This window comes from Jaculus jaculus, chromosome 1, assembly GCF_020740685.1.
Source record: "Jaculus jaculus isolate mJacJac1 chromosome 1, mJacJac1.mat.Y.cur, whole genome shotgun sequence".
Taxonomy (NCBI): domain Eukaryota; kingdom Metazoa; phylum Chordata; class Mammalia; order Rodentia; family Dipodidae; genus Jaculus; species Jaculus jaculus.
The window spans coordinates 13,212,309-13,231,725 of NC_059102.1; the positions used below are offsets into that span (position 1 = coordinate 13,212,309).

Sequence of the window (19,417 nt, forward strand, 5' to 3'; positions counted from 1 at the left end):
TGTGGAAGAGGTGGCAGAAAGAATGTGAGAGCCAAAGGAAGGGTAGGACTCCTTACAACGTGATCCTCTAGACACAAAATGGCCTGGATATCCATGACCTCACAGTGCCTGACCCTACCTACACAAGACCATCATAAAGGAATAAAAGATGATGACATCAAAATAAAAGAGATACTGAATGGGAGGGGGAGGGGATTTGATGGAGATTGGAGTTTCAAAGGGGAAAGTAGGGGGAGGGAAGTAATTGCCATGGAATATTGCTTACAATCATGGAAGTTGTCATTAAAAATAGAAAAAGTTATGGCACCTGAGGTTGTCCTTGGACTTCCACATGTACACATGTGTATGTGAGTGTCCACCCACACACATGTGCAACTGCATGTATACAGAGAGAGAGAGAGAGAGAACTAATAGGCAAACACCTCTATCACAATTGAAGAAAATACCCACAAGCCATTTATATGACAAAAAGCTTATAAACAGAATATGGAGAAACTCCAATTAACCTCCTAACATAATTAACAGACTTGAACAGATAATCTGTGAACAGAAATACATGTTTAACAGTCAAGATGCAAATGATAAAAACACATAGCATGGTTACTCATCAAGGAAATACAAATTAAAATCACAAAGATATACCATAGCACAAATACATAAAAAGACTAATAACACCAAGTGTCAGTGAGGATATGGAAAACCTGAAATTGTCGGCTGGTATTGAGGCTTTATTCAAAATAGGAATAAGCCATATATTTCCAAGGATAGAATACATAAACTACTTGTGGGATATTCGTTAGGATTACTTACATCTGAGCAATAAAAGGGATAAGTTAGAAGACATTATTAGATATCAAAAGTTCCCAGGCATGAGCTGGGATATGAGGACATGGCTCAGCAGATACAATATTTGCCACACACAAGCATAGAATTAAGTTCCGTCCCCAGAACCCATGAAAAAAAGTGAGGTGTGGTAGCACATACTTGTAATCCTGGCACCAGGCAGGCAGAAACAGAAGGATGCCTGGGGCAAGCTGTCCAGTGAGCCTAGCTGGCTTGGCAAGCTCTAGGCCAGTGGGATGCACTGTTTTAATGGTGGAAAAATCCTGAGGCACAACACCCGAAGCTATCCCCTGGCCTCCACATGTATATACACATGTGTGTGTGCACATGTGCATGCACACCTACACAGAGACATGTAGCCACATCTGTCCACTCATCCGCCCCACCCACAAACACACAAAAACTCTTCAGGCATGAAAGGGCATACGCTGTGTGATTCTGATTATGTGGACTTTAAGCAGGGGGACTGAGTGATGGTTGACTCCATCAAGGTTAAGAAGACCATCTGGAAGAGGACAGGGAAGAACTTCACTGGGCAGAACACCCTTCACCATGATGTCCACCTGTCAGAATTTACTGGCTCTAATTTAAAGATTTCAATGCAGTTGATTAGCATGACATTAACATGCCAAAATTCTATTTATTCAAAGCACTGTCATCATTAATGAATTGTGATGGGCAGTGGGTAGAAACAGTAGAAAGCAAGAATAGCAGTGTGCAGGTCAATATTTGGAAATCATCGTCACAAATACCTGTGAGAAACAACTTAAAATAAAGATAGCCATCGTTTGGCTCACAGTCTCAGCAGTTTCTTATCATTGGCTCCACTGTTCCTAGGTCACGACGAGGCAGAAACGCTCATCTTATGGTGGCAGGGAGAAGGAAGGAAGAAGAGAGGCAAGGGAGGAGAGAGAGAAGAGAATGCATGCCTGTACTAATTGGCTTCCTTCTTCCCCCTTTGCTTAGCCTGAGACCTGCATGTTGGATGGTGCCACCCACATTCATGCAGGCTTTCCTCAACCCCACAGTTATGAGTCACCAGAGATGCCCCCAAAGCATGCTCAGAGGGGTGCCTCGTGAACCTCCTAGGTTCTTCACAATCAAATCAAGCCGAGAGTAAGGTGTGGTGGCACACGCCTTTGATCCCAACACTCAGGAGGCAGAGGTAGGAGGATTGCTGTGAGTTTGAGGCCAGTATAAGACTGCATATTGAATTCCAGGTCAACCTGGGGTACAGTGAGCTCTTAACCTCAAAAAACAACAAAACAAATCAAGCTGAGAAAGAAGGTGAACTATTATGGAGCGAGAGAAGTGGCTGAGAGGGCAAGGGTGCATACTGCTCAAGCACGAGGATCTGAATTTAGTCCCCAGCGCCCGTGTGAGAAGAAAGCTGGATGTGGCTGTGCACATCTGGAACCCCAGCCCTGAGGTGGACAGAGACAGGAGGATTAGGCCAGCACACTGGCTTAACCAAAATACAGCCAGCTCCAGTATTGGTGCGAGACTACGAAGAGTGACTGAGGAGAACATCTGCCATCCTCCTCTGGCTTCTGCACTTGTGTGCATCTTCACACACACACACACACACACACACCACACCACACACACATACCATTCATATACTACACCACACACATATCAAAAAATTAAAAAATTTAAAAAGGTTGACTAGCAGACACACACATACCATTCATATACTACACCACACACATATCAAAAATTAAAATTTAAAAAGGTTGACTAGCAGATATTAGATGTGACATATGAGGATTCACTGGGTATCCTGTTTTATATGTTTGAAATTTTTATAATAAAATGTTGGAATAAAGGGAGAAAGGAAGAAAGATACAGGAAGGGAAGGAAAGAAGGTGGAAAGGAGAGTGGGTGGGTGAGGAAGAAGTGGGTGCACAGGTGGACACTGGACTTTACTTGAAACTTTCCATTTTAGAGAGAGAGAGAGAGAGAGAGAGAGAGAGGATTGGAGTGCCAGGGCCTCAGCCACTGCAATCGAACTTCAGACACTTGCACCACCTAGTGTGCATGTGTAACCTTGCTCTTGCCTCCTCTTTGTGTGTCTGGCTTACTTGGGATCTGGAGAGTAGGACATGTCTTCTTAAGATTTGCAGGCAAGCACCTTAACTGCTAAGCCATCTCTCTAGTCCTTTAAATATAACTTTTAATCTGGCCCTGACTTTTGTTATTTTCACAGAAATCAAAAAGCAAATTAAATCTGAGAAAGAATATTTTGAATTAATTAATTATAATTACCATGTCTAAAAGTATTGTACATATTCAGATGAGAACAAGATTTCTCAGCCTGATGTCTCCTGACACTGTGGACTATAGAATTCTATGTGATGAAGGGCTGGAGAGATGGCTTAGCAGTTAAAGCACTTGCCTGCAAATCCAAAGGACCCAGGTTCAATTCCCCAGAGCCCATGTAAGCAAGATGCACAAGATGATGCATGCATCTGGAATTTGTTTCCAGTGGCTAGATGCCCTGGTGCACCCATTCTCTGTCTGTCTGTCTGTCTGTCTGTCTCTCTCTCTCTCTCTCTCTCTCTCTCTCTCTCTCTGTCTGTCTGCCTCTTTCAAATAAATAAATAGAATTCTGTATGGTGAACCATCCTATCTTGGCAAATAGATGCTCAGTCACATCACCACCCCAACACACACACACACACACACACCCCATACACCCACACACAAAGTATACACACTCGTAACAACTGAAAATGTTTCTAGACATTACTAAATGTCCCCTGGGAGTCAAATTGCCCAGTTAAGAACTGTTTCCCTTGAATATACATTCTCAACTCAAAGACATCACTCCCTCTGGGGATGAAAACTGGTTCCTAGAAAGATGAAAAAGTAATACATGTTATAATCATTTTGAAAACAAAATTTATTACAGAAGAGGGAAAATCCTATAAGAAACTCTTGACAATTTTTCTGATGTCTCTACACATAATGACCGCTAGGTGCTTTTATTTTTAAGTACATTCACAGATACATGAGAAATCTCTGTCATTAAAATGCCATGGTGGGAATTAAGGGAAAAAATGTCTAACAAGCTGGCTCAGTGAGGAAGAGAAAAAAAAAAAAAAAAAACAGGTTGAGCATCACTGTTCCATAGACACCGTGATGCTGTGAGCACTCCTCCCTCTAGGAGTTGGCATGCCTAAACCAAGCCCTCTAGAATGCACGGGAGTCTGCGTGTGGGTGGAAAGATACCACCAGATAAATACAGTGGCATCTCAGAACCTCAGCAATTGTCTTGGAAACTTGAGGCGCAGGGCAATGACTTGGGCAGCAGAGTGCTGTAAAGGGCTCTTGTCATGTCTGCTGATGTCCCTGGACACGACAGGAAACCTAAAAGCTCTCCTGTTTGCATTACAGAGAAATCACACAAGGTGTGACCTCAGACAAGTGATCGGCCATCTATCCTGGTTGGACCAATGACCTATGTGGCCCAAGCCCTTTTAGTCAATGCTTGAAAGCAGAAGAAAGAGCCCCTTTCAAGTATCCTATCTACCAGCAGAAACCCCAGATGCACAAGGTGGCGCGTACATCTGGAGTTTGTTTCCAGTGGCTGTACGCCCTGGTACACCCATTCTTCCCCCCCTCCCTCCTTCCCTCTTTCAAATAAATAAACAGAATTCCAAATAAATAAATAGAATTCCAATTAGCATAAAATGATGAAAAACAAGTCAACCCCACAATTTTTCCTGCCCTCCCATTTCCTCTTTCTCTCCAGCTGCTTTATAACTAATTACTCATGCTTGATGGAGTTACACTTAGCGTGGATGAGATCTTATGATAATTTGCCAGTGTGTACTTAAAACCTGTTTAGATTCTTCCATCAGGAGCAAACACCCAGACACTGAATGGCCAAGCCCATCAGCGTGGGCTCCACTCAGCATCTCTGCTGTCAGAAGCATCGTGAGGCCAAACAAGAATCTAAGAGCACACGGCTCCCCTGAACCGACAGTGTGAACATCACGGTGGGATTTCTTACTTTGAAAGGACACCCAAGGGGAACAACAGGGTGATGGCTGACTTGATGTCACCTTGCCTCTCCGTGACTCCCAGTTGTTTGGTCTGATCCAGTCTGGATGTTGATGCATTTCTGCAAGTGACAGACTTTTGCAACCAGTTCATTTTAAGCAAGTAGACTCCCCCCCACCCCATCCATACTATGAGGGCCTCATCGAATCAGTTGAAGGTCCAAGAATAAAGACTAGGATGCCCCAACTTAGAATCTATCTCCAAGAATGCCACATAGAGAATTGGGTGCAGTGGTAGAACACTTACCTAGGATGCGTTAGGCCCTGGGTACAATTCTGAGCATGGCAGAAACCATGCCACATAGAAACTCAGCCCAAATATCCAGCCCACCAATTAATCCTGCACGTTTTGGTTCAAGATTGTAGCATCAATTTTACCTAAATTTCTAGTTTTCCAGCCTGCCCTCCTCAGATTCACCTGCCCCACCATCTCAGGAGCCAATTCTGAGGCAGTTAGGGTTACTGGGTCCCCAAAAGTAAAGGCAGGAATGGCCTTAAGTCTGTCCTTGCAATCTCCACTTTGCTATAGATCAAAGGATGGTCTCGCTTCTTGTCTTTTGCCTAAAGGAGTTCCCTAGCTCTGTTTTTCCACAAACAACCTGAGCCCCTCCTGGATGGGAGGTCTCCTTCCCTAGAATTTAAATCTAATCCTGACAATATGGTTTGTCAAGTTCAGAGCTGGCCGCTTCCTGAGCCAGCCTCTAGCCCAGACCAATCAGCTTTCTCTCAGGCTCACTTCAGCCTGAAGGGGAAGACCACCACAATAAGGTTATATATATATATGTGTACCGGGGTACAAGCTCTCTCTTGGCTCCTGAGCGTCCAGGTTCTGGTAAGCTTCCCTCAGTTTTGAGACGAGGGGAGAGCCCTATCCTTATTCTCACATGGGCTCTCTACCCCCTCTTGCCCTCCACAGGGCAGGAGCTTTCTGCACTTTATTATCCTTCCTTCTTTTATTCTCTTAATCTAATAAAATCTCTCTAAACCTTGCCCTTTGGTGTATCGATTTTAATTCTTTAAATTCATAAACTAGAATCTGGGGTACCCTAAATTTGGTGGTATGGTGGCATACTCGTGTATTGGCAAGGAACCCAAAAATTTCTGTTTTGGTTCCTTCAAAGAAATCTCTTGAAAGAAAATAAGGGAGAAATATGTCCTCTTGGGTCTCTTTCCCTGGAGAGCAATGACTAATCCAGAGGCATGTGGTGGCAGCGCCTGAGATCTACTGCACTGGGGAGACAGATGCACAGAGCCAGGGAGTCCTCTTCAGACCTGCAGGGGACAGTGTCGACAAGAAGCTGTCCCTGTGCCCCACAGGACCCTGTAACCTTTAGAGCCAGGAGCAGTGGGTACACTGGAAGGCAGAAGTGCAATGTCAGAAACAGGGAAAGAACGTTCCTGAAAAGAGAAGGTAATTTCTAACTCTCCACTCTGCAAAGGCAGCACAGGACACCAGCTCTCGCCCGACTCTCACAGCCAGGGATTTAACCTAACTCTGAGGCTCTGCTCTGGCCGTTAGCAGAAGGCATCACTGAGCAACCAGACTGGAAATAGGAAGACTCAGTGAAAGGTTGAAAGTAAAAGGTGACTGAGGAGTATCAAGCCCTTCTGTACACACAGCCCTGAGGCTCTGGACCGTGCATCCCAGCTGTAGCTTGAAGTAAAGGCCAGGTGCTAATACTCAGGGCCAACAAGTGAAGCCACCTCTCCCCTCGTCACCCTCAGAGAGACCCAGTCAATGTGTCCTGTCTAGTTAGCTTTAGCCATTTAGTCCCAGTAGGAACACACAGCCGAGAACACCAGATAGTTAAAAATTGCTTCATACCAAGGCACAGCGAAACCTGCAAACAGAGATAAGAGCTGTTACATATTTGAGGAAACAAATTATTAAGGTCTTAGCTTTTAAAAAAGCAGAGTTAGAGAAATAATTCTTAAAAACTTTATAAAAACATGTAAGAATTATGATGGCAAGCCTATGGAAGGATTGATAGACATGCTTTTGAAATGAAGAACCAAGAGACAGGTGGTGGGAAAGAAAAAGATAATAAAGAGGTGAGGCACCAATCAGCCTAACATGGATGCAGAGAAGAAACGGGGGCATAGAAGTGACAAAGTTTCCCCATTAAAAGGACCCATAGAGCAACAAGGACAAAAAAGCAAAAACAAAACAAAATAAAAAACCCACAAAACAGAAACTAAGTAAGATGCAGCATTGTGAAACTTCAGCTGACCACAGGGAGATAAATGGGCCTAAGAGATCCTGAAGAAATAAAGAAACAAAACAAAGTGAAAGAAATCGAGGCCCTTGGCCATGTCTCAGATGGAGATCTCGCACAGAAGGACCTTCCGCCTAGGTTTCCACAAGAAGATGCATCAAGCACAAGAGCCCCCAGACGGGCCCCTCATGTGCGCCCCCTGGTGGACAACCACTAAAGTGCTGGGGCTTCTCCGAGGGTCCCTGTCCCTGATGATGACAGATCTCAACCCCCAAAGCGCGGCCTTCTTGCAGTAGCGTTTGACTTCACCCTTAAGGAGCACATGGGCCAAGGGCCATCCTCGTTCCTTCCTTACATGTTTAGTCCGTACCTGCTAAACACTAGGGCTTATAAAGCGCCAGTTGAGTATCAATAGCTAGATCCCCTATGCCTCTTTAGACCTTCTCCACCATTTAAAAATGTACCCGCAAGCAACAGTTGTGCCACTTCAAATACCGATGTTCAAAAGTAAAGCGTGTGGGGTTGAAGCTATGTTAAGTAAGTGCTTCAGCACTGAGAGGGGAGAGAGGAAGGGAGAGAGAGAGAGAAAGAGAGAAAAGGAAGAAATGACAGAGGAAAAGGAAGGAAGGAAGGAAAGAAGGAAGGAAGGATGGAAGGAAGGAGAAGGGAAGGAAGGAAGGACGGAAGGAAGGAAGGAAGGAGGGAGGGAGGGAGGGAGGGAGGGAGGGAGGGAGGGAGGGAAGGAAGGAAGGAAGGAAAGAAGGAAGGAAGAAGAAAGGAAGGAGAAGGGAAGGAAGGAAGGAAGGAAGGAAGGAGAAAGGAAGGAGAAGGGAAGGAAGGAAGGAAGGAAGGAAGAAGGGAAGGAAGGAAGGAAGGAAAGAAAGAAAGAAAGAAAGAAAGAAAGAAAGAAAGAAAGAAAGAAAAAAGGAAGGCAAGGAAGGAAGAAGAAAGAAAAACAGCAGGAAGGGAGGAGAGGGGAGGCAAAAAAAAAAAAAAAAAAAAAAAAGGAAAGAACCATGTGCCCATCCTGAATGCAATGGGCTTGTTTCAGAATTGGTGGTTAGTTGGAGACAGGGTCTCATTACATACCCCAGACTTCCCTCAAAGCCACGGTCCTCCTCCTCCTGACCACTGCTACTACAGGTGTGACCCACCACACAAGCATCAGTGATGTTTTATAATACTATTGGTTGCAACATGGGCGCCTGCGAAGCTAGTGGACTTTCTCTGCGGAGAGTCAAAGCGTAGCTATTTTCCGTGCTGAGGGCGCCGGGTCCCTTTTACTCTGCCCCTGTAAAGTGAAAGAAGCTGTAGACGGCACGTAGATTAACGGGCATCCCTGTGTTCCGGTGAAGCTTAGCTTACAAAACTAAGTAGCCACGGGAAGGGGCCACTGTGGTGACACCTGGACACAATGCTGTCTTTGGAGGTGGAAGTAACAAAGTTCTTGATGCGTGCCATTTACATAGGGCAGATGTTTCTTAGTAGCCTGCCAGTAAGATGATCTGTTTTCTCCTACCTCTCTTACATCTATACTCTATACTCTATACGCCCCTGAAAGTTGAATCAATACCCAGTCAAAAGTTGGCATGAGGGCTGGAGACATGGCTTAGCCATTAAGGCACTTGCCTCTAAAGCCAAAGAACCCAGGTTTGATTCCCCAGGATTCATGTACACCAGATGCACAAGATGGCACATGTGTCTGGAGTTCATATGCAGCAGCTTGAAGCCCTGGTGTGCCCTTTCTTTCTTTCTTTCTTTCTTTCTTTCTTTCTTTCTTTCTTCCTTCCTTCCTTCCTTCCTTCCTTCCTTCCTTCCTTCCTTCCTTTCTCTCTCTCTCTCTTTCTCTCTCTCTCTTTCTCCCTCCCTCCCTCCCTCTTGCTTTCTTTCTCTCAAATAAATAAAAATGAATTTTTTTTAAAAGTTGACATGATACCGAGAGAGAAAAGTACTGTGAATCCTGCTGCCTTCAGGGGAAAACAAAGTGTTCAAGCTTTTTGTTGGCCTGAAAGAAACTAAACTCCTTTCTCTGTGCAGTTGTAGTCTCAGCCTTTTCACCCAAGGGATCTCAGACTGCCTTGCAGAGCAAATCTCTTAAGTACGCTGTCACGAGGCTGTGCTGTTTGTTAGGAGTTTGACACAGGAGCATAGCATAGCTCTCTGGATGTTTAGGTGAGATTCAGAACAAGATCCCTTGTTTCCAAAATAAATTGATGTTTGCTCTTAAGTCTGAAGAAAACCCAAGTGTTCTGTAGGATGATATGAGCACACGGATTATATTCCAGTCACCAACTATGTTTGAACGGAGTGGAAGACAGAGCAACATCTTCCTAGCCAAGGAGTCATTCTGAAGAAATCCTTTGTCCCACATCACCTCTCCCAGTCATTAAAGTCCAGCCTAGAAAGTGGACTTAAGAAAAAAAAGGAAATAAAAGGTATTCATAACAAAATGAAGGTCCACTGATGTCGTCCCCTCTGGAGAACAAAGAGTTATATCCATCACAGGGTGTGGTGGTTTGCATGTAAAGTGTTCCCCGTAGGCTCATATGTTTGAACACATAATCTCCAGTTGGTGGCACTATTTGGGAATGTTGTGGAACTTTTAGGAAGGGGGGGCCTTGCTAGAGGAAGTGTGTCATGGGGGGAGGGGATTTGAGGTTTTCTGGTCCTGCCCCTGTTACTGTTCTGCTGCCTAGTTCCTCTCTGCTGATGTGACAATATGACACTGGATTTCCGCTTCTGCCACTCTTTCCTCACCATGATGGATTCTGTCCCTTGGAACTTTAAACTGAAATATAAACGTTTTCCGTCCCCAAAGTGCTTCTTGTTGGGCATTTTGTTCCAGAAATGAAGAAGTCACTAATGCATGAGCTTCCTACTCAGCTTCCACGAGGAAGCCAGAACACAGCCTTGATGGCTTTCCTAACTGGACTCAGAAGTTCCCTTCAAGCCAGCCGTTGCCCTGTCACAGACAGGAGAAAGAACCCAGGGGGGGAAATAGCACCATTGAAGTCAACAGGCTGGGTCTGGCTTGCTGTCTTCCGACAAGTTCAAATCTATCCCATTTTAAGGAGCATCTGAGGCAAGAGACAGAAACAATCTCTCCCCAAAAAAGTCTGTCTACCACAGATTCATGCCAGCCACACATTTACTAGGCAGGCAGCTGATAGGAAAGAAGCTGTGAGAAATCCAGATTCTTGTGTGTGTGTGTGTGTGTGTGTGTGGTTGAAACAAAGCATGCACTAAAATAAATGTTTCTGTGAGGTCTGGCCACTCATCTCTGAAGAGCACAGTCTGCCAGCTTGAGGTATTCACATTAGAGCCATTTCCTGCCCAGGGTCAACTCAACAGCAGATGCTAGCCTGTACCATGATCCTTGGTCAATTATTTGAAAAGCTAGGAGTAGGGTTTGCTATCTTAGGAAAGGCTTCACTTTTAAGTGCTTTTAAGTTTCCAGAGCTCCTTAAAACTCAGCACAGGGTTCTAGGCAGGTAGAACATACCAAACACACAACCTAACAACAGAAACCAAGGACAGTGTGAGTCTTCAAAGAAACGCCTGAAGTGCTGGGCGTGGCGGTGCATGCCTTTAATCTCAGCACTCGGGGAGGCAGAGGTAGGAGGACCACTGTGAGTTCAAGTCCACCCTGAGACTACATAGTGAATTCCAGGTCAGCCTGAGCTAGAGTGAAACCCTACCATGAAAGAAAAGAAAGAAAGATAAAAAGAAATACATGGGGACAGGAGCTGACCCGGCCCTGGGCACTCCTTATCTCCTGTAGCAATTGAAGCTTGGGAATCCCTAACAATAAAGATGTAATGAGTCAATGCAGCAGGAACTCCTCTGGCTGGCATTTATCCCCCAAAATACACACTCGTTGTAACAGCGATTGTGGGGAAACCCAAGCTTTACAGAAGCATTCTTAGGTTTCTGCTTGGACTGCTTCCCGCAAGAACCTGATGTCCATGCAGGTGTGCCCAACCTTCTGGCATTACAACCATGACATTTTCACCTACAAATTTATACTCTAGAACCACACAAACAAGTGACAATAAAAATCACACACACGATTCTTGGACTTTTGGCCAAGATGGCGACTGCCTAGCTGCGCTGCAAATCTTGGGGAAAGATAGATAGATGCAGACCCTAAGGACAGAGCCACCTCATCATACCTCAAAAGGGCCCTGGCTGAAACTAAGGAAAATTGGCGAAACAAGCAAGGGTGCTGTTTTCTTGGTGAACTGGGTACCAGCACAAGGGGGAAGGAGACCAACACAGAGAAAAATCAACTCCCACTAAATCAGAGAGCCAGAGCCCCAGAGGCCCCCAACACCTCAGCACTGAAGCAGACCAAAAATGAACCCAACATGGCTCAGGGAAACTTTGCAGAAGAGGGGGCAGAAAGAATGTCAGAGCCACATGTTGCGTCATGATATGCAGAGACATTTATAGTACCAATAACTGTGGGCTCACTCCACAATGCACGACCCATATACCTCAACAAGGAGGGCCAATGGGGAGGGCGTAGGTCAAGGATGAGCCTAATAATGGTACCAAACTGCCTGTACTTGCAGAATAGAAAACTAATAAAATAAATAAATAAATAAATAATGAAAAAAAATCACACACACCCCTAAAAAATCTCATAATATTTTAATTAAGTTTAAGATTTGTGTGTGTGTGTGTGTGTGTGTGTGTGTATGTGTGTGTGTGTGTTGAGGCACATTCGTAGCTGCGCTTGGCTCAATGTACCCAGTGGGCAATGAGTGGAACACGTCTGTGCCTACCTCTTCATGTATCATGTGGCTTTGCAGCAGGGACCTCAGTGGGCATTATAAAACAGAAAGAACATGGTGGCATTTCTGCTCTCCATGGCTCTAAAGATAACTCTTTGCATGAACTGCTCATGATTAGAATTGAATCTCTTTTTTAAAAAAAAAAATTATTATTATTATTTATTTTTATCTGAAAGAGAAAGAGGGAGAGAGAAAGAAAGAGAGAGAGAGAGAGAGAGGGAGACAGTGGAAAAATGGGCACAACAAAGCCTCCAGCCACTGCAAACAAACTCCAGACACGTACACCCCCTTGTGCATCTGGCTAATGTGGGTCCTGGGGAATTGAACCTAAAGCCCTTTGGCTTTGCAGGCAAATGCCTTAACCAATAAGCAATCTCTCTAGTGCAGAATTGAATCTCTTTATCTGTTTCTTAGGTCTGCTGCTACATGTTACCACAAGCTTGATGACTTAAAACAGCCCTCCCTCCCCATTTGGGGAATCCAAAATCCAAAATGAATGTGCCAGCAGGGCACCCAAAAGCGCTGTGGAAGAATCAGTCTTCCAGGTTCTTTCACCTTGGCAGCTCCGGGGTATGGCTGCATCATTCCATCCTGCCTGTGTCCCAACCTGGACATCTCCCTCGTCTCTGTCTCAAATCTCCCCTGTCTGTCTTTTATAAGGACGTCTATCATTGGGTTGGGGGACACCCTAAATCCAAGAAAAACTTATCTCAAGATTCTTAGCTTTTGCTTCCTTTTGAGAGGGGCAAATGAAACATTGAGGTTTGTTTTTTTTTAATTAATTAATTTTTTTTTTTTTTTTTTTTTTTTTGGTTTTTCAAGGTAGGGTCTCACTCTGGTCCAGGCTGACCTGGAATAAGCTCTGTAGTCTCAGGGTGGCCTAGAACTCAAGGCGATCCTCCTACCTCTGCCTCCCAAGTGCTGGGATTAAAGGCGTGCGCCACCATGCCCGGCTCTGAAACATTGAGGTTTTTAAAGTAGAAGATGCATAGAGAATAATTATAATAGTCAAGCTAGTTAATTTGTCTATTACCTTACATAGTCAACGTGTGTGTGTGTGTGTGTGTGTGTGTGCGTGCACGCACGCGTGTGCATGTGCGTGTGTGTGTAGAACTCCTTGGCAAGTTCCCAGTACATAGAACAGTTTCATTAACTGTGACCCCTTTTCCAAACAAGGTCAGAATTACTGGCTCCAAGGGCTCAGACCTCAACATATTTTCTGTGGGGGTTCAGTATTCAACCCATTACAATCACTGTCAAACTATGGAAGAAAATGAGTCACTTATTTGAACTGATATGGCGTGTGAGTGCTCCACCGTGCTCAATCACTGAAAGGCAAAGGCGCTACGGCGGTGTTGGAGGCTGCCGACCTGGGGCAAGTTACTGGTCCTGTCTGAGCCTCGCTGTCTTGTGTGTGGAATGCAACCCCGACCTGGCAGGCTGCAGTGTGGGCTGGTCATGATTCACCTGGGGTGCCTGACACCTCCTCATCTTGTTGTCAGACTCCAGTCTCCTGTGGCTCTGGGCAAAATGTTTATGGGAAGAAGCATTCATATTTCTCAGTTCAGCCACTAGAACAGGAATTACAGGGGAAAAAGAAAAGATAGGTAAGGCACCTTCCATCAGGAATAATGGTCAGACGCAAAGGAGAACCAAGGACTTCACGGCGTAGCAAGCGCCTGTCCCCTTCACCCGCAGCCACAGCTCTTCCGCAATCAGGTCAGAGGACACAAATGCGCAGACAGCCTGCCCCTGCCCGTGGACTCCCCAGAGCTGCGTTGCACAGCAGTTATTTTTGTATTCCGGGCAACACTCAGCACGTGAGTCATCCAATACACATCGCTAGAGCGACAGAAACATCATCTGGTCATAAATGATAACAGAGATAGCTGCTGCTCAGTTCAAGTCCAGGTCCTGAGTGCTTTCCACTTGAGTGGATTCAATAAACAACGAATCTAGACATTCCGGCTTGGCGGGTACTCCAGAAATGTTGGGGATCGTTATCACCAACTTGACTCCTCACTCCAAATGATAATGGAGGAGCTCTCGTTTCTGCATTATGCAACTGGACCTAAGGCTCAGAAAGGCAAAGTCACAGAGCTAAGGTCTGGCAGAGTCAGTAGCTGTCACAATTCAGACCTGTGTTCTTCCTCCTGTACCACACGCCCGGCTCATGCTTCTACATCCTTCCTGCTACACAACACTCCCAGCTCACATTACCATATTCTTCCTAATCTACCACACGCCCGGCTCATGCTTCTACATTCTTCCTGCTACACAACACTCCCGGCTCATTACCATATTCTTCCGAATCTACCACACGCCCGGCTCATGCTTCTACATTCTTCCTGCTACACAACACTCCCGGCTCATTACCATATTCTTCCTAATCTACCACATGCCTGGTTCATATTACTCAGTCTTTTCTGCAGAATGGTCCCAGAAGAAAACATAATCCATAGTCAAATGATACACTGTGGAGTGTGTACACATACATTCATATGCACTATTTATGTTACAGTGACCTGAGTGTAGAATATCTCCCTTAGACTCATTTGAATACTGAACCACCATTTGATGGTGCTGTGAGGAAGTTTGTGGGGTCTTGAGGAGGTAAAGCCTTGCCGGAGAAGGTGTGTGCCCCTGGGGGTGTTATAGTTTAGCCCCGTTTACTGCTCTTGCACGTTTGTCTTCCTCTCTGTCTGCTGATGTGAAGATGTGACATCAGCCATCTGCCCTGGCCAGGCTCTCACCACCTGGATGGACATGCGCAAAAACAAAAAAACAAAAACAAAAACAAACAAAAAAAAAAAACACCTTTCTTTCCATAAGGCTTCTGGTCAGTTATTTTGCCCAAGCAACAAGAAAGTAACTGTTACACGTGTGTGTGTATGTGTGTGCATGTTCAATGTGTGTACCCACAATACCTTAATTAAAGGAAAAGAGTAGATAAAAGAGCATGATAAATTCCGTTTTCAATGTTAAGTTCTTGCAGTCATATTGTCCAGGCGTGCCATGTCACATGCTACACTCATGAAATCAATGCAATGCATACAACATTGTGAGGTCCAGAGCCTCAGCTGCTGGCTTAGTACTTTCTGTTGAGCATCTGGTTTCTAAGTCAATCAGCTTACAGAGAAGAAAAAAGTGTGCTTAACATTCTCATAGAACTGCCTTTCTTTGCAGATAAACTCCCCACAAAAGTACGCATGGGAACAAAAAAAAGCGTCTCAGCCTTGAACTTGAACTTACAGGAGGAATGGATGCTGGGGAAGCTTTTGCGGCCCTCGGACACCAGGTCAGGGTCACCTGTGCAGTGCATTTCCGAGTTCATCACTCCATCTGGAAAGCAGCGGTAAAAGAAATCGGGGCGAGGTCTACAAAAGACACCATGGACATCCTCAATATACAATGCTGCCATCACAGCGATCCCCAAGCTGACCCCACCTCCCCGCGGCCCCACCCCCTCTGCCATATCCTGCCCTCCAGGACCGACCGCCTGCTGGGTGTCAGTGTGGGGGAAGTGGCTGAGCCTTTGGAGTCAGAAAGACCTGAGTTGGAACTTTTGCCTGCTACTTTCTACTCTCATTACCTTAGGAAGGTCTCGGCCTCTGCCACCCTTAGTTTCCTCATTTGAAAAAGGGAAAAAATCAGTACTTAGTCTAAGGTGAGGCTCTGACCTATTGGAGGTACCTAAACACCATGTCAGCAGACTACAGGTGACTTCTTGCCTCAATCAACAGTTCTACCATTCTAGACTCTGCACGCAAGATCTAAGAATCTAGGCTTCTGAAGTTCGTATGTTCTCAGTTTTATGGTAATAATATCCACTTGCAGTAGCCATTTCTCAGGTAGCACATCTCATTCTCAGTAAAAGCATGGTCTTCTCTGCTGCATGGTGTGAAGACCTCAGGGGCCCAGGCTAGCATTTCTGGTTGAGGCCATGCATGGAGACCTTTAGAGGGAAGAGGGGTGGTCCTGGTACTGACGCTTAGCGTTCCACAGCGACCACAGCTCATATTACTTGAATGCTTGGTGGATGGAGACACAGTACTAAGCACTGTATGTAAATTCATCAAACCACGTGGCTTCTGTGAGACTCCCTAAGGCAGAACCAGGGGCTGAAGAAGGTGACACTCTGCCAAGGTCACACATAACCAGTAGGTAGAAACTACAGGCTATGAACCCCAGCAACTGGATCTTATCCCTTACACACTCCACTTCATGTCTGAATGCCTCATTAAAGTGAGAGCTCTCACTTGATGCGTGGTGGTCTGTTACCTCACAGTAATTCAAATAATGTTTGTTGACTGTCTACCATGGGTGAGGCTTGCTAATGCTGCAAACTTAGATCCCCTACATAGATCCCCTTTTCTGTGCGTAGTAGGTCACATTTGTCACACACTGACTCACTGGACCTCTCAGCTCTGGCATGTAGATAATGTGCCTCAATAATCTACCAGATCTACTGGCACACTGGCTTTCTTAAGACTCAGCCAGTGTTTCCCCAATGTGGTCACCCATCTCTCCCACCAGACACTCAGGAGGCAAGGCCCAAGAATCAGAACTTTACCAGGTCCCCATGTTAATGCCAGGCTGAGAGACAGGAAGAACCACTACAGTACCAGCTCTTACTCTGGCAAGGTTTCACCCATCTTCTAACCTTGGGTGCCTGGCCTAGCATCCTGCACCAAGTGGATCATCCATAAATGCTGAGGTCGAATCTAATCTGCCTAGAGCCAAGAACTAGCAGTCAGGGTTCAAGTCAGGTATTGAATTCAGGTCTTTTGGTCTTCTCATCTCTGCAGAGACTGGCTCTCTACCAGAGCAGTAAGAGGAGAAGGAAAAACAAATGGGGAGCAGACATCATTTCTCAAGGGCAGAAAGAGAAATGTCCCATAAAGCCAGATTTCAAATGCCAACCCATACATCTCATCCCAAAGTGAACAATGCATAAGTAATTGTATTCATTTGTTAAAGGCCAGAGCCAACAAGTAAGGGGGCCAAACAAGGCCCTGGAGTAGCAGTAGATGGCTCTGGAAATGCCAGTGGCATTCCTAGGCCACCAGAAATTATGGTCAGTCAGTGGACACTTGTTTACTCTGATCTCCCATTCTCTGAAGGTTTGTAATTAAAATGAGCAAAGGGGGCTGTGCTAAACTTAGGAATTTCAGATAAGCAACAATTTAAGGAAAACCAGAAGTGCTCAAATCTGTCTCAGCCAGTGTCCAGTTTCTACACAGATGACTTTGGTAGTGTCAGTCACCATTTGCTTCTTTTTGGAACTTACCTTCCCACTATTAATTTAATCGTGTTTGTGCAGACTCCATTCAAAGCAAGAGCCAAGGACACAGCTATAAAACAAAACCAACAGACAGAAGAATAACCAGCTGGATCACGCACCAGTGTCATCACCACCAACATCATCATCACCATCAACATCATCATCACCACCATCACCACCGTAACACCAGCCGTGTCTCCACCACAACCGTCACCATGGAAATTGCCATCATCACTGTCAGCGCCACCATCAACCATCACCAATCAGCATCACCATGACGGTCACTATCATTGCCACCACCATCATCATTATCACACATTACAATGCTATTTAATTTATGACCACAGCGTTATAAAACAATTCTTTAAATACAGAATGAAGCTTGGTTGACAGAACGAAATGTAATTGGGGCAATACTTTGGAGATTGGCTCATAAAATTTCATATCCTTATGCCATGAAATTTATCCTTCCTCCTTGACTGAAAATCCTTCAACCTTATAAAGGAGCCCATCATATCAATTTTCTAGCCTGATATAAACAGATCTAGTACTACAACATATAGAGTTTCTTTTGCTAGTTGCAAGAAACATAACTTTTTTATTTCCTCCCAGCAACCTCCTCAAACATAATTCTAAATGGAGCAGCTGCCAGAACCCAGCCGTGGAACAGGACACTCCCACCAGGCCCCCACCGTGTCGTGGCTGACCCATCACCTGCCAACAGCTGTCTGTCTGTTACCAAGCAAATCACTGTTTCCAAGAAGGCCCAGATGGTGACTCAGCATGTAAAATAGCAGGAACTTCTGGAATATATTATTTTAAAATATACACTCCAAGGACCTTGTGCAAACACTTTGGAAGGACTGATGGAGGAAATGCAGATTAACCAAAGCGGGCCAGTCATATGAGTCACGGAGCTTTCCCTGAACAAAACCTTGCACCTTTCTCCTGGGGTTACTAAAAGTGTAAAAAGAGGCTGGAGAGATGGCTTAGCGGTTAAGCGCTTGCCTGTGAAGCCTAAGGACCCCGGTTCGAGGCTCGGTTCCCCAGGTCCCACGTTAGCCAGATGCACAAGGGGGCACACGCATCTGGAGTTCGTTTGCAGAGGCTGGAAGCCCTGGCGCGCCCATTCTCTCTCTCCCCCTCTATCTGTCTTTCTCTCTGTGTCTGTCGCTCTCAAATAAATAAATTAAAAAAAAAATTTTTAAAAAAGTGTAAAAAGACACCACCACCATCATCATCAGTGCAATGGAAGGTCAAATGCCTTGCATAAGCAATAGAAACCTAGCGTTCTGTTGCTTTGTTGAGTAATAAAACATGTGAGCTGCCATTTCCCTTCGGCAAATACCAACTGCTCATTAATAGCTGAGATTCACATAGGAACAGAGCATTTTTGAGGCAAGAGCTTCCTCAAGCAGTTCACAGCCATCAAGTGACACAAGTGTGCTGGTCTACAAGCAGAAAGTTCTGTAGAACAGCCAGCGCGGTCACCAGGGCACAGACCACAGAGATGAAAACAACGCCATTCACTTTTAACAAGTTGTAAGAAGCAGAGAGAGTAGAGAGGCTAAAGAGAACACTTTTGTCACAGGGAAACTGAACACACTAAGTGAGGTTGAGGAGCATTTGGCCGAGTGTGGTGGTGAAGGAAGGGAGGGTGGAGCTGGTTGGAGTGGCGAGCAAGAATCAGCAACATGGCCCATGCAGTGAGGGTGTGCAAGGTGGAAGTGAGTGTGGAGGACTCAGAAAGACAACTCATTGCATCCTGGCACACAGACCCTTCCTTCCTGAAATTCCAGCTTTGTTCTGTCTCACAAGCTGGGGATACAGTTAAGAGGCCTCCTTTGCAAAGGGAAGCAAACTCCCTGGTTTGTCTTGGCTATATTCTCTCAGAGCGTCCTGGTCATGAACAGACCATGAGGGAACAAGGAGATGATGGAGGCTTTACACCCCGTGAGGGCTGGCCCAGCAGGCTCCCTGCTACGCTTCCCCTTTGGGCTCAGCTCTCTTTTATACTGGAACTGTGGCCTCGGCACAGTCAAGCTGCGTGGGAGCAGGCATCACGAGCCGCTCTCCCCCTGCCCCATATGAGTCTGAGCAAGCTTCACACACCGCTCCATCGATCACCCGATACACTGCCCCAAACTCTGAGCCACGTGAGCTTATTGTAGCATGGAGTAGTTCCTTAAAACGCCCAATGTAGCTGAGCTA

At 45.5% G+C, this 19,417-nt stretch overlaps 1 protein-coding gene across 2 annotated transcripts in view; it reads right to left on the reverse strand.

The window, feature by feature from the left end:
• Plpp4 (phospholipid phosphatase 4) overlaps nucleotides 1-19,417 on the reverse strand; it is a 168,049-nt gene that overhangs the window by 71,331 nt on the left and 77,301 nt on the right. The window contains exons 4-5 of one of the 2 annotated variants that reach the window (XM_004659291.2): nucleotides 17,213-17,276; nucleotides 15,175-15,299 (exon numbers count right to left, since the gene is read on the reverse strand). The exons of the other annotated variant lie outside the window; for it this stretch is intronic. Of the exons in view, the coding sequence (XP_004659348.1) occupies nucleotides 15,175-15,299; nucleotides 17,213-17,276 (189 nt within the window). The remainder of the gene's footprint in view (nucleotides 1-15,174; nucleotides 15,300-17,212; nucleotides 17,277-19,417) is intronic. 2 annotated transcript variants of the gene reach the window in all.